Raw genomic sequence first — 14,278 nt, 5'->3', positions numbered from 1 at the left:
TACCCACAGCTGTGATATGGGATACTTGACTTCAAGATGCTGGACATTCTGTTGGCCACAGAGACAGATAGGCAGCTCTCTTAACACATCCATGTCACCAATTACAATTCAGCTCATTTTAGTATCTCAGCTGTTGGAAACTGGTCATGTGAAAGACTTGCTACATTTCAAGTAGCTGTTGTCTTATGTAGAGCTGGTCTAAAATTTGATCATCATCATCATCATCGTCATCCTCATCCTCATCATTGTCCACTGTATCACAGTGATGTGATCTCATTATGTCATCATTCTATAAATGTCTCTTTCCTAAAGCAATGATTGTGAACAAGCTGTCGTAAAGCTAACGAGTCAGAGCTGAAGTTTCCCACATAACATTCAGTCAGTACAAGACAGTGAAACAGTGTCGCTTTGAAATTCAGTTTGAGAATCCTGCACATGATTTGGCATACGTGTGCTCTGTTATGTATCAGTATTAGAAAATGTGATTATTATTTGTAATTAGTGTCTTATTGTTTCCGTGATGAAGACCAGCTCAGCTCTTTGGTTGTGCTTTGATGCTCAGAGGAGCAGAGACACTGAAGTGTGGTTTGTCTTGTGTTTTCTAGTGTAACTATAAAGTATCATGGGAAGGCATCCCATGCCTCAGCCTACCCGTGGGAGGGGATCAATGCGTTGGATGCAGCTGTGCTGTGCTATAACAACCTGTCTGTGCTCAGGCAGCAGATGAAGCCTGACTGGAGAGTTCATGGTGAACAACAGACCGGCCCCTGTACTCATGTGTGGCTCTGAGGAGTTTAGTAAGCTCTGAGTAAATCACATTGTGTTGTGCAGGTATCATAAAGCATGGTGGAGTGAAACCAAACATCATCCCTGCCTACACGGAGCTGGAGTACTATCTGAGGACCCCTTCACGTGCTGAGCTGCTGGTCCTGAAGGAAAAAGCTGAGATGTGTTTTAGATCAGCTGCTGTGGCAACTGGCTGTGAGGTAAAAAATCATTTAATCATTAAGTGAGTACTAATTCCTCCAGAAGTCTCCCACTCAATGTGTCACCTTACTTTCTCTCTCAGGTTGAAGTGGAGTATGCAAAAAATGCTTTTGACAACATATTGCGAAATACCACACTGGAAGACTTGTATGAGAGCAATGGAAGGGCTCTGGGGATGGAATTCACTACAGATGAAGAAGTCCTGAAGAATGCTTCCGGTGAGAGGACAAAAATGGAGTCTTTCTAAAAACCAAAAAGAGGCAGTGGACTGTAGATACAGCTGGATGAGGTGTGACATCCTGTGATAGACTCAGAAATATACATTCCACCCCTGTCTGCATTCAGTAGTTGAAGCATGAGGGAACTACACCCATTTATTGATCTATGTGAACATCTCAGTGACGTCTCTGCAGCTGTAGAATACAGCTCAGTGTGTTTGATGAAAACTTCTTGTGTCTGTCATCCACAGGCTCCACAGACTTTGGCAATGTGTCATTTGTAGTTCCTGGGATCCATCCATACTTCTACATTGGTTCTAAGGCCCTGAACCACACTGAGGAGTACACTGTAGCTTCTGGTATGTCAACAAGATAAACCTGTCTGTGTAAATCTCATTCTCAAAGGATGATTCCGGTTTATTAAAACTTGAGTTATGGAGTTATGTGGAGCACAGTGTTTGCTCAGGCGCAATAGTGAAACAGCACTTGTGTTAGCTGCTTCATTTGTGCATCACCATCAGAGGCTCATTCATCAGCTGCTTGGCTGTGAGCTGACTCGTCACTGCCAATTGTATTCATACAGTTAGAGCCATTAAAACTTGACACTTCTCAGTCACCCTCCTTTCAGGCAACTCATTCCTGACATTTCCAGATCGAAGTAATTCACATCTTGAGTGTTGTTTTTATTGCTGAGAGGAATGATTTCCTAAACTCCTCAAAAGACCCAAATTGTAATAAACTGGAATTACTCTTTAAATATGAAGTCTTTGTGTTTCCTGATTTTAAGTGCCTGTGTAACCCGTGTGTGAGTTACACCAAAGTTGACTGCGCTGTGTTCTGGAGGCAGTGCTGGGCCTCTGGTCATATCATTTATAGGAGCTGTGGCAATAACAAAAACACGGAAAACAATGAGCTGTGTATGTGTGTGTGTCTGCCAGGCTTGGCTCCCTGCAGGACTCACACAGGACATGTTGTATAGAACAAGGTACAGCAGTTAGTTCACATTGAAATCACAAATCATTTTAGAAAGACATGCACGCACCTGCGTCACCATGCGGAGTGCATACACACACAGACCCCGTAACACACACAGACAGGAGACAAAAACCCAAAGAGGGAGATTTAATGGAAAGGTCTGGAATGTTTAGCTGAAATTCATAAGCTGCGTCTACATCAAACTGCTCCACCTGCTTTTCTCGATGACAGTACATATTGTGTTCAGACAAACTGTCTTACACTGACCACACGACCTCTTGTTGTATTTGGCATGTAGTAGTAGTATAGTATAGTACTCTCTATGTATGTAGTACTATACAGTGTATTATAGTACTACATGTATGTATCACAGGAACCCAACTTGTTCCAGAATCGTAGCCACCCTCCTGTTTGGTCCTGTGTCACAATAGCAATCTTAACACTGAAGTGTAACCTGTTTTGTAGAGGAAGTCTGAAATACTGTGCAACAAGTTTGGCTTTAAGCAGTGCGTGTGGTGACAGACTGATGCGTGTTTTCCCCTCTGGGCTTGTTCAGCACTACAAGCCTGTTGACCTGACCTGACCTGACCTGACAGTAGTGTCCGTTTGTGAGCTGTTATGCCTCAGGATATTCCACGATATGTATGTCTGTATTGGTGCAGAATTTGACTTCCTGTTGCCTTTTTAGCCAGCCTGCATTTGAGTGTGTGCAGGCAGCTCAGGTTTCATTTATGGAAAAAATGTAGAGACCAAACCTCCAAATGATTGCCCACTGCAAAATGTCTAAAGAAACGCTTTAGCTTTGTGGGTTTAACTGCACGTCTCCACCATTGCTGTCTTGGTTTTCCAAGGTGTGCTTCATTTTTGGGTAATAACAAGTCAGACCTGTCTCCTTCCTGTGTGGAGTTGGTGCTGACCCTCTCCTCCCACACATGCCCTGTGTGCACCTATTGCTGTTTTTCCTTAGAAATGTGTAGAATGATAAAAAAAAAAAAAATGCTGAATCAGGCTTAGTTCCCACCACTCCCACACATCTTGGAGTATTCTTATTTAATGTGACCAAGATTTGAGAAACACTGAATATGAATATCATAAATTCATGATGGATTTGGATTGGATTTTTGTAACATTTGGTACATCCTTGTCCCTTCTTTCTCTTTCTCTATTGCTATCTTATAAATCATTGTTATCTTCTAAATCAATTAGATGTGTGAAGATCATGTTTGTGACTTTAATGCAGGTGATGACAGAGCTCAGTTCTTCACCCTGAGGACAGCGAAGGCCCTGGCTATGACAGCCCTGGATGTGCTGATGCGTCCAGAGCTGCTGCAGAAAGTGAAGCTGGAGTTCACTGAGGCCAAACTGAAGGAGGACATGACGCTGACAGGAAACACAGAGCAGTCTGCTGAACACTGTTGATGCTGGTGGAGAAGCTGCTGCTGTCACAGCTGAGTTCCCTGTTCAGCGAACTCACGAAAATGTGTTCAAGTTGTTAAATGCTGCATCCACGGAAGAAGAATACTCTGCTGCATTTGAACCTTTTTCTCACCATGTTGAAGTTGATCAAAAGCAGGGGAATGTTTACCAAATGCTGGTTGATTCCTTTGCTTGATTTTGATATGAAACATTTGATTGTGAGGTATTGTACAGCTGGCTCGAAATAAAGACATTTGTTTTGCAGAAAATGTATTTATTATCATGTTTCAACATTGTTTTACAAGCAGGTAAAACAAAAAAACACCATGTTGAGAAATGAGGGATACATTTTAATGAACCCTTTCATCTCTAAATTGAATACTATAATTAAGTATTGCTTCACTCTTGCATCTGTCTTTCCTGGGTTTGCTTTAACGGGTGACTCAGTATTAAGTAGTCAAGTGAACTTTATGTAAACCAAAACCACAAATGCCTCAAAGGGTTTTACCCTCTGCACAGCATGTAAGCGCCTGTCCTCAGATCTTTGCTTCAGATAAGGAAAAACTCAGGAGGAGCAACACAGGAGAGGTCCCTTTCCAGGACAGTCAGAAATCCTGCATTACATTTCACTGTGGTGTGTTCACATAGGTATAAGTGTCTTATCCAGCAGCATACATACATACATGACATGCATACATACATACATACATACCAATCTTCAGGGGAAAAAACACAACGAAAAACACCAAGGTTTTGTGCATTTTTAGAGCATTTTACCTGTAAAATCACAGTTATGTAAGTGAACACATATTTCTTCCAAAAGTGTACAGAACTCAGAATGAACTCACTCACAGTATATTATTTACTGATAGAAATAAAGGTAGTTGCCTGTCTTAATAAATACATAAACAACACAACATAAATAGACAGTCATGAAATTTGCTTTTGTACGGTTGTATTTTCCTGTTTACGAAGATGAACTGTTCAAAACACTGACCTTGTTTAATAAAGTTTTTGAAAATAAAAAAACAACAACAACAAAAACGGAATGGTCACATGACATTCTTGAACGCTCTGGTGTTTGTTTGCTTCTCTGAACCCGCGGCAGCATACCTGAAGTTGTGGCGTCCTGGCAGTTTCCTAAGGTGCCGCCGTTAACAAAGTGCCATAACATCCTTTATACTAAACAAGATGTCTGACGCAGCCGAGTTGCTGGTGGAGCTGAAACAGGGGGTCGGCTGCCGTATAGATGAAGCCAAAGCCAAGCTCCACAGACTCAGTCAGGACATATGGAGCTGTCCGGAGCTGGCTTACGAGGAAAGCAAGTCTCACGACAGACTGGTCAAGTTTTTCGGTGAAGAGGAAGGCTGGAGGGTCGACAGCCACTTCAAACTTGAGACAGCATTTCGCGCTACTTGGGGAGGCGAAGGCAGCGAGCGGGTCAACGTGGGCTTCCTGTGCGAGTACGACGCCCTGCCTGCCATCGGACACGCGTGTGGCCACAACCTGATAGCTGAAGCCGGAGCTGCCGCAGCTGTGGGTCTCAAAGCCGTGCTGGAAAACACACGGAAGCTCCCTGTCTGTGTACAGGTACAGGGCCCCTGCAGAGGCCTTGCCGGGGCCAGGCGGCACACTCAGGGTCTTCACAACAGAATAAGGCAGGACACAACTGCTAGCCCGGTTCTTTGTTGAAAGCCCAAGAACGGTCCGAAGCAATCTTCAGTTCACACTCAAAGTATTTATTAAGGTCACATGTAAAGTAATACAGCGCTGGTCTCATACTGACAGAGCTCCCGCAGGATCTCTGCCAGAATGAGCCTAGTTGTCAGACAAAAGTTCACATTGACCATGTTGGCTTTGACCAAACCCAGTACAATAATCTGATATACGTTACAGAATATAATTGGTCAGTTCCCAAGGCCTGGGCATACCATATCTTTGTTCTGGACATGTGTTAAACGACCTGTATGATTGTGTGTTGTGTGAACGCCGGATCTAAATGCAATAGACATCACAAACAGAGAAGAGGAGACAAGACTGTCCACAACCAGAGTGCCACCTGCCTTTTGTTATGAGAAGTGGCTCTCACCAGCCATATTATCCTTACGACTCTAGGCTATGAAGGACATTCATGTAGGTTAAAGATCAGAGCATGAACACGAGATGACCTTAATGGGCCTGATCTTTACACAACTAGAACACAAAAACAATAAATGGTGGTCCAAGACACACACAAGCATGCAGCCTACACACACTGTACCTGAGCATCTGTGATGTGAAATTACAAAGCACTTAGGGCCCAAACTCCCCAAAAGAAAAATAGATCTTACTTTAATCATAATAACTGTTCACAGTCTGTAAATCAGCAAACAAAGATTCACACAGTGACTCGAGGAGGGAAAAATGAATTCACTTAAATGTTTTTTTAATCGATTTTGAGTCCTGAATTGATTTTCCACAGCTGTCTATTATATCATTGTCATCAGTGTTCCTCTATGATGTGCAACCCCTTTTAAATGTTAGAAGCAACATCAAATATCCAGTCACTCAGAAATCAGTGATTTGTGTTTGTGGGGCCCTCTGTGCCTCTGGGAAACACCATAGATGTACATAGTAAAGGCTAGATGACTCACCCGCGCTGCTGGCCAATGGAGTCGAACGTCCGCGCTGGCGGCCATCTTGCCACAGGCAGCTCGTTCACTCATAGCATTGTGTTGTAATGGTACATGTACTTGTTAAGTAACCATAACTTGCTCAATTTTCTACCAATTTTCAAGCGGTTTGGTTTGTTATGAACGTCAGAGATGTAGTTATGACACTGCATACTTATGAATAATTAGAACCATGGGCTTTCATATGAAAATAACATTAAACTGATAGGTGCAATGAACACACGCACAAGGTATTTGTTAAATCAATATTTATATAGGCTACTAAAACTCAGCATACAGAATGGCAACATGAGAAATTTAATATACACACACACACACGTATATGTGTGTGTATGTATGTATGTATGTATATGTATATATACATGTATATGTATTTATATATGTATGTATATATGTATATGTATACACACGTGTGTGTGTGTGTGTGTGTGTATATATATATATATATATATATATACACACACACACACACACAATTAAATTACCCAACTCAAGAGTTCACGATACACATACACAGGGCATAGCAGAGCGAGAGAGAACTTCAAACAAACACACACACCCTTAAGCCTAAATCTTTAGTACATCTACACCTAAGTAATTAAAGTACAAGCTCTTGTGAAACAAAATTAACTGAAAAAATAAACAAATAAACAAATAAATAAATAAAAAGACCCAAAAAACCCATAGCTTGGGCTAATACCCTTTGAAAAGGATTCTTTTGTTGAGCTTTCGGCGCATGTTGTTACTCTGTAAGTTAAGTGTAGTCATTTTGGCTATGTGGTGCAGCCTTAGCTTAAAAAACAGGGACACAGCTAATGTCAACAGCAAATGGTGGTGACTGTCTATGCCATACTGTGTGTTGCCGATGTGCTCCCTGAGCAAAAACACATCCTCTGACCCTATCCTCTTCTGTACAATGTACATGACCTCTCGCAGTTTGATGGGCATAATGAACATCTATTTAGTTACAAATGACTGATCTTAATACTCTTAGTACATTGCTACACAGAAACAATGTGATAACCAACCTGACCCATTGTATGATGACACTGAGTTCAAAGATCATTTTTAATAATACTAATAATCTCCACAGGTGACCGTCCTGGGGACTCCAGCTGAGGAGGATGGTGGAGGTAAAATAGACTTATTAAGGGAAGGAGCATTTGATGATATGGATGTGGTGTTCATGGCCCACCCCCTGCAGGATGATGCTCCTTATCTGCCACTCGTGGCTAAACATGAGTGAGTCTGAAAGAAACAGTTTAATGTTTTGGGAATCGTTGTGCACGGTTGTCACTAAAGGTTAAAGTGTTTGACCGCTACCCACGGCTGTGATATGGGATACTTGACTTCAAGATGCTGGACATTCATGGGAACAGAAATTGCTCACCCAGTTCACATGTATTTTCCCGGCTCATTCCATGAACTTTATAGTGAACAAAAAGATCATTGAAAAAGTAATAATTGACCTTGTTTGCAGTCGCAAGCATCCTGCCAGAAGTTTTAAAGACATCTCTAAACAGTCTATGGGGAGAATGCTTTTTGGGCTGCAAAGCATCTTGTGCTGTTGGCCACAGAGACAGATAGGCAGCTCTCTTAACACATCCATACCACCAATTACAATTCAACTCATTTTAGTATCTCAGCTGTTGAAAAGTGTTTAGATAAAAGACTTGATACTTTAAGTAGCTGTTGTCTTATGTAGAGCTGGTCTAAAATTCAGTCATCATCATCATCCTCATCATCATCCTCATCCTCATCCTCATCATTGTCCACTTCATGGTATTGTATCACAGTGATGTGATCTCATTATGTCATCATTCTATAAATGTCTCTTTCCTAAAGCAATGATTGTGAACAAGCTGTCGTAAAGCTAACGAGTCAGAGCTGAAGTTTCCCACATAACATTCAGTCAGTACAAGACAGTGAAACAGTGTCGCTTTGAAATTCAGTTTGAGAATCCTGCACATGATTTGGCATACGTGTGCTCTGTTATGTATCAGTATTAGAAAATGTGATTATTATTTGTAATTAGTGTCTTATTGTTTCCGTGATGAAGACCAGCTCAGCTCTTTGGTTGTGCTTTGATGCTCAGAGGAGCAGAGACACTGAAGTGTGGTTTGTCTTGTGTTTTCTAGTGTAACTATAAAGTATCATGGGAAGGCATCCCATGCCTCAGCCTACCCGTGGGAGGGGATCAATGCGTTGGATGCAGCTGTGCTGTGCTATAACAACCTGTCTGTGCTCAGGCAGCAGATGAAGCCTGACTGGAGAGTTCATGGTGAACAACTGACCGGCCTCTGTACTCATGTGTGGCTCTGAGGAGTTTAGTAAGCTCTGAGTAAATCACATTGTGTTGTGCAGGTATCATAAAGCATGGTGGAGTGAAACCAAACATCATCCCTGCCTACACGGAGCTGGAGTACTATCTGAGGACCCCTTCACGTGCTGAGCTGCTTGTCCTGAAGGAAAAAGCTGAGATGTGTTTTAGATCAGCTGCTGTGGCAACTGGCTGTGAGGTAAAAAAATCATTTAATCACTAAGTGAGTACTAATTCCGCCAGAAGTCTCCCACTCAATGTGTCACCTTACTTTCTCTCTCAGGTTGAAGTGGAGTATGCGAAAAATGCTTTTGACAACATATTGCGAAATACCACACTGGAAGACTTGTATGAGAGCAATGGAAGGGCTCTGGGGATGGAATTCACTACAGATGAAGAAGTCCTGAAGAATGCTTCCGGTGAGAGGACAAAAATGGAGTCTTTCTAAAAACCAAAAAGAGGCAGTGGACTGTAGATACAGCTGGATGAGGCGTGACATCCTGTGATAAACTCAGAAGTATTCCATTCCACCCCTGTCTGCATTCAGTAGTTGAAGCATGAGGGAACTACACCCATTTATTGATCTATGTGAACATCTCAGTGACGTCTCTGCAGCTGTAGAATACAGCTCAGTGTGTTTGATGAAAACTTCTTGTGTCTGTCATCCACAGGCTCCACAGACTTTGGCAATGTGTCATTTGTAGTTCCTGGGATCCATCCATACTTCTACATTGGTTCTAAGGCCCTGAACCACACTGAGGAGTACACTGTAGCTTCTGGTATGTCAACAAGATAAACCTGTCTGTGTAAATCTCATTCTCAAAGGATGATTCCGGTTTATTAAAACCTGAGTTATGGAGTTTTGTGGAGCACAGTGTTTGCTCAGGCGCAATAGTGAAACAGCACTTGTGTTAGCTGCTTCATTTGTGCATCACCATCAGAGGCTCATTCATCAGCTGCTTGGCTGTGAGCTGACTCGTCACTGCCAATTGTATTCATACAGTTAGAGCCATTAAAACTTGACACTTCTCAGTCACCCTCCTTTCAGGCAACTCATTCCTGACATTTCCAGATCGAAGTAATTCACATCTTGAGTGTTGTTTTTATTGCTGAGAGGAATGATTTCCTAAACTCCTCAAAAGACCCAAATTGTAATAAACTGGAATTACTCTTTAAATATGCAGTCTTAGTGTTTCCTGATTTTAAGTGCCTGTGTAACCCGTGTGTGAGTTACACCAAAGTTGACTGCGCTGTGTTCTGGAGGCAGTGCTGGGCCTCTGGTCCTATCATTTATAGGAGCTGTGGCAATAACAAAAACACGGAAAACAATGAGCTGTGTATGTGTGTGTGTCTGCGAGGCTTGGCTCCCTGCAGGACTCACACAGGACATGTTGTATAGAACAAGGTACAGCAGTTAGTTCACATTGAAATCACAAATCATTTTAGAAAGACATGCACGCACCTGCGTCACCATGCGGAGTGCATACACACACAGACCCCGTAACACACACAGGCAGGAGACAAAAACCCAACGAGGGAGATTTAATGGAAAGGTCTGGAATGTTTAGCTGAAATTCATAAGCTGCGTCTACATCAAACTGCTACAGTGTATTATAGTGCTACATGTATGTATCACAGGAACCCAACTTGTTCCAGAATCGTAGCCACCCTCCTGTTTGGTCCTGTGTCATTACAATAGTAATCTTAACACTGAAGTGTAACCTGTTTTGTAGAGGAAGTCTGAAATACTGTGCGACAAGTTTGGCTTTAAGCAGTGCGTGTGGTGACAGACTGATACGTGTTTTCCCCTCTGGGCTTGTTCAGCACTACAAGCCTGTTGACCTGACCTGGCCTGACCTGACAGTAGTGTCCGTTTGTGAGCTGTTATGCCTCAGGATATTCCACGATATGTATGTCTGTATTGGTGCAGAATTTGACTTCCTGTTGCCTTTTTAGCCAGCCTGCATTTGAGGGTGTGCAGGCAGCTCAGGTTTCATTTATGGAAAAAATGTAGAGACCAAACCTCCAAATGATTGCCCACTGCAAAATGTCTAAAGAAACGCTTTAGCTTTGTGGGACTAACTGCACGTCTCCACCATTGCTGTCTTGGCTTTCCAAGGTGTGCTTCATTTTTGGGTAACAACAAGTCAGACCTGTCTCCTTCCTGTGTGGAGTTGGTGCTGACCCTCTCCTCCCACACATGCCCTGCGTGCACCTATTGCTGTTTTTCCTTAGAAATGTGTAGAATGATAAAAAAAAAATGCTGAATCAGGCTTAGTTCCCACCACTCCCACACATCTTGGAGTATTCTTATTTAATGTGACCAAGATTTGAGAAACACTGAATATGAATATGAATATCATAAATTTATGATGGATTTGGATTGGATTTTTGTAACATTTGGTACATCCTTGTCCCTTCTTTCTCTTTCTCTATTGCTATCTTATAGATCATTGTTATAAATCAATTAGATGTGTGAAGATCATGTTTGTGACTTTAATGCAGGTGATGACAGAGCTCAGTTCTTCACCCTGAGGACAGCGAAGGCCCTGGCTATGACAGCCCTGGATGTGCTGTTGCGTCCAGAGCTGCTGCAGAAAGTGAAGCTGGAGTTCACTGAGGCCAAACTGAAGGAGGACATGACGCTGACAGGAAACACAGAGCAGTCTGCTGAACACTGTTGATGCTGGTGGAGAAGCTGCTGCTGTCACAGCTGAGTTCCCTGCTCAGCGAACTCACGAAAACGTGTTCAAGTTGTTAAAAGCTGCATCCAGGGATGAAGAATACTCTGCTGCATTTGAACTTTTTTCTCACCATGTTGAAGTTGATCAAAAGCAGAGGAATGTTTAAGTGCTGGTTGATTCCTTTGCTTGATTTTGATATGAAACATTTGATTGTGAGGTATTGTATAGCTGGCTCGAAATGAAGACATTTGTTTTGCAGAAAATGTATTTATTATCATGTTTCAACATTGTTTTACAAGCAGGTAAAACAAAAAAACACCATGTTGAGATATGAGGGATACATTTTAATGAGCCCTTTCATCTCTAAATTGAATACTATAATTAAGTATTACTTCACTCTTGCATCTGTCTTTCCTGGGTTTAAGTAGTCAAGTGAACTTTATGTAACCCAAAACCACAAATGCCTCAAAGGGTTTTACCCTCTGCACAGCATGTAAGCGCCTGTCCTCAGATCTTTGCTTCAGATAAGGAAAAACTCAGGAAGAGCAACACAGGAGAGGTCCCTTTTCCAGGACAGTCAGAAATCCTGCATTACATTTCACTGTGGTGTGTTCACACAGGTATGAGTGTCTTATCCAGCAGTGGAAGAAGTACTGAATTGCAATTATAGCAAAACATATCATATATCTTTATTAACATTTGTTATACCCCAGACTAGGGGAACCAGGACACAACACAAAAGGGTCGCCTCTTCTTCCCAGCTCCCAAGAAAGCCGTACACAATTTTACTGCCGTCTAGCAAGGTTCTTATTTATTTAAACAAATAGCAATGGCGTTGGGGAGGGCATGGCCAAAATAACAAACAAAAGGCTTCAATTTTCTTAGATCTTACCTAAAAAAATAACATAAAACACAAATCTCTAATCCTCCCTAACCAAAAACAGGAGAAAAATCTGGTGAACATAAACGGCTTCCCTCCCCTACAGCTACTGGATGGCTCACCTCGCTACTTTAACAATAATACTATTTACAAGAATAGACAATAATAATAATTAACGAACACAAACTCAGCCACCGACCACAGCGGCAGCAACACACTCTGTCACGGCGCTGCCTTGGTAGTGGAAGGAGAAGTAGGAGAGGGAGACGGTCTGCTGACCTTCCTCTTAAGTAGTAGCACCGGCCAATCACGGAGTTTGCATGTTCTCCCCGTGTTCACCTGGGGTATCCTCCATAAAAATATACCCCCACTAAAAACATGCAAGAAGATCACCACCTGACCAATGGTGACGCAACAGAATGGGTCCCCGGGCGCCGGTCTGGCTACCCACCGCTCCTGGTCTGCCGCGGAGGAGGGACGACCAGGATGGGTCAAAAGCGGAAGTCAAATTTCACCTCCGTGTGCCGTGTTTCCGACCATGTGTGTGTGACAAATAAAGGGGAATGTCTCCCCCCGATTCTTCTTCTTCTCCCCACCTGTAACCTGTAACAAGGGAAGACATATAACAGAGCACACACCGCCTTGTGCCCAGGATGACACACAGCGTCCAGGATACACCAAAACAAAACAGGTGAATAAGAATCATAACAATCATAATAAAAAGAACATTAATGTGTAATGTTCTTTTTTTAACAAAACAACTTTCTTTAGAGGTATATTAATATGCATCACCTCTGTTAAATAAATCAATTACTAGAACTCTACAATATCAGAATCCTCCACCACAAGTCCTGCACAAGTGTTATAAACATTTAATAATATATGAAAAGTATCACTGGCCATCAGTTCAGTTGAAATTGAAAATTGGTAAACAATGGATGTTAGTAGTGATGTAGTGACTCCTTCCAGGTGTACTTGGAGCTGTTGCTGCTGCTCTGATGGGTCCCAGAGTACAGTAACACCTGATGTCTTGTAATTATAAGGTGCTTTCTCATAATTATGAGATGAGGCTACCAATCATTTTTTGTGTGGCTACAATACAGTGAAACCAGAATTCTCCATGAAGAACAATTGAGACTTTCAACCATAACCACTGAAAAAGCAATCAGCAAACAGTAGATGCTGAAATGTTTGTTTTTATTGTCATGGTCATGTTATTAATCCCCCACCCCTTTTTTTAATCTGAGAACAAAGGAGGTTTGTTTACATTGAAATGTTAGATTTAAGTTCATTCCACCACATCTGCCCGTTTGGCTTTGTCTGAAATTTGACACACGACGCAACAGATGTTAGAGCTGAATGGAACAAAAGACAGAGGCAACAGAAGGAAGCATCTCAAAACCAGCCTCTTCAAACCTTTGGATGTGATCTTGCGAAAGGCCCCCTTTCACCTTCTGATCAAACAGACTCCAACATGTCAGATGTTCTGCATCCCAGTGGCAGCACCTGCCATTGCTTGAAGTAAGCCAGTGAAGTTTTTGAAGTAAACCGTCAAAGACCAACTCCTATGAGAAAAGCATTGAAATGAAGAATCCCATATGCTGACTGACCACGGAGTCAATACATGTGTTCAGTTTCATAAAACAATGGCATTTCACAAAACAACATTTGAGGAATACAACATTCAGATAGTGGAAAAGGCAGGACAATGATCCTTGTTTGTGATTGGACAGAACCCAAGTCCCGGGCAACAATTCGACATCACTTCCTGTTCGTGTTGTGCACTACTCTCATCAGTGTTCTTGCATGAATTGTAAACTGAATTTAAAATGATGGAAGACTGAAATCAAAAGAGAATACTTTAACAAAGGAAATTCACATGATCCAATTCCCTGTATGCTCTCAACATATGATGTTAAAATGTTCTGTGGAACCCTGAAAGCATGCTTTCATGTCAAAACAACCAATCACAGCAGCACAGAGAGTGTCCCTCTGGTGGATCGATCTAGCACCAACCTGCCACACATCTGCTGAATAAATTCTCAACTGACTGTTCTGTCCAATCACAAACAAGAAGTTTTGTCCCGCTGTAATCTGAAAAGTGTTTTCTGAAATCTTGTGTTTTG

At 42.1% G+C, this 14,278-nt stretch overlaps 2 protein-coding genes across 2 annotated transcripts in view; both read left to right on the top strand.

The window, feature by feature from the left end:
* The window catches only part of LOC143335845 (peptidase M20 domain-containing protein 2-like), a 5,327-nt gene extending 1,466 nt beyond the window's left edge, over window positions 1-3,861 (top strand). The window contains exons 3-7 of the mRNA XM_076755488.1: window positions 606-748; window positions 832-986; window positions 1,070-1,205; window positions 1,457-1,564; window positions 3,421-3,861. Coding sequence (XP_076611603.1) covers window positions 606-748; window positions 832-986; window positions 1,070-1,205; window positions 1,457-1,564; window positions 3,421-3,599 — 721 coding nt within the window. The 3' untranslated portion in view covers window positions 3,600-3,861. The remainder of the gene's footprint in view (window positions 1-605; window positions 749-831; window positions 987-1,069; window positions 1,206-1,456; window positions 1,565-3,420) is intronic.
* A 926-nt stretch (window positions 3,862-4,787) lies between these two features.
* Window positions 4,788-11,531, top strand: LOC143335846 (peptidase M20 domain-containing protein 2-like). The gene is made up of 7 exons (XM_076755489.1): window positions 4,788-5,186; window positions 7,362-7,510; window positions 8,407-8,549; window positions 8,633-8,787; window positions 8,872-9,007; window positions 9,260-9,367; window positions 11,094-11,531. The coding sequence occupies exons 1-7, from the start codon at window positions 4,788-4,790 to the stop codon at window positions 11,270-11,272; spliced, it is 1,269 nt and encodes a 422-aa protein (XP_076611604.1). The 3' UTR covers window positions 11,273-11,531.
* Window positions 11,532-14,278: the final 2,747 nt, after the last annotated feature.

This window comes from Chaetodon auriga, chromosome 18 (assembly GCF_051107435.1).
Source record: "Chaetodon auriga isolate fChaAug3 chromosome 18, fChaAug3.hap1, whole genome shotgun sequence".
Taxonomy (NCBI): domain Eukaryota; kingdom Metazoa; phylum Chordata; class Actinopteri; order Chaetodontiformes; family Chaetodontidae; genus Chaetodon; species Chaetodon auriga.
This window is presented reverse-complemented; position numbering and strand designations above follow the sequence as displayed.

Excerpts from the sequence above, each read along its gene's own strand:
- LOC143335846 (XM_076755489.1), top strand. The coding sequence starts at position 4,788 with ATGTCTGACGCAGCCGAGTTGCTGGTGGAGCTGAAACAGGGGGTCGGC. Across the intron at positions 7,511-8,406 it reads CCACTCGTGGCTAAACATGA|TGTAACTATAAAGTATCATG; the intron begins GTGAGTCTGAAA and ends TGTGTTTTCTAG. Across the intron at positions 8,788-8,871 it reads CTGTGGCAACTGGCTGTGAG|GTTGAAGTGGAGTATGCGAA; the intron begins GTAAAAAAATCA and ends TTTCTCTCTCAG.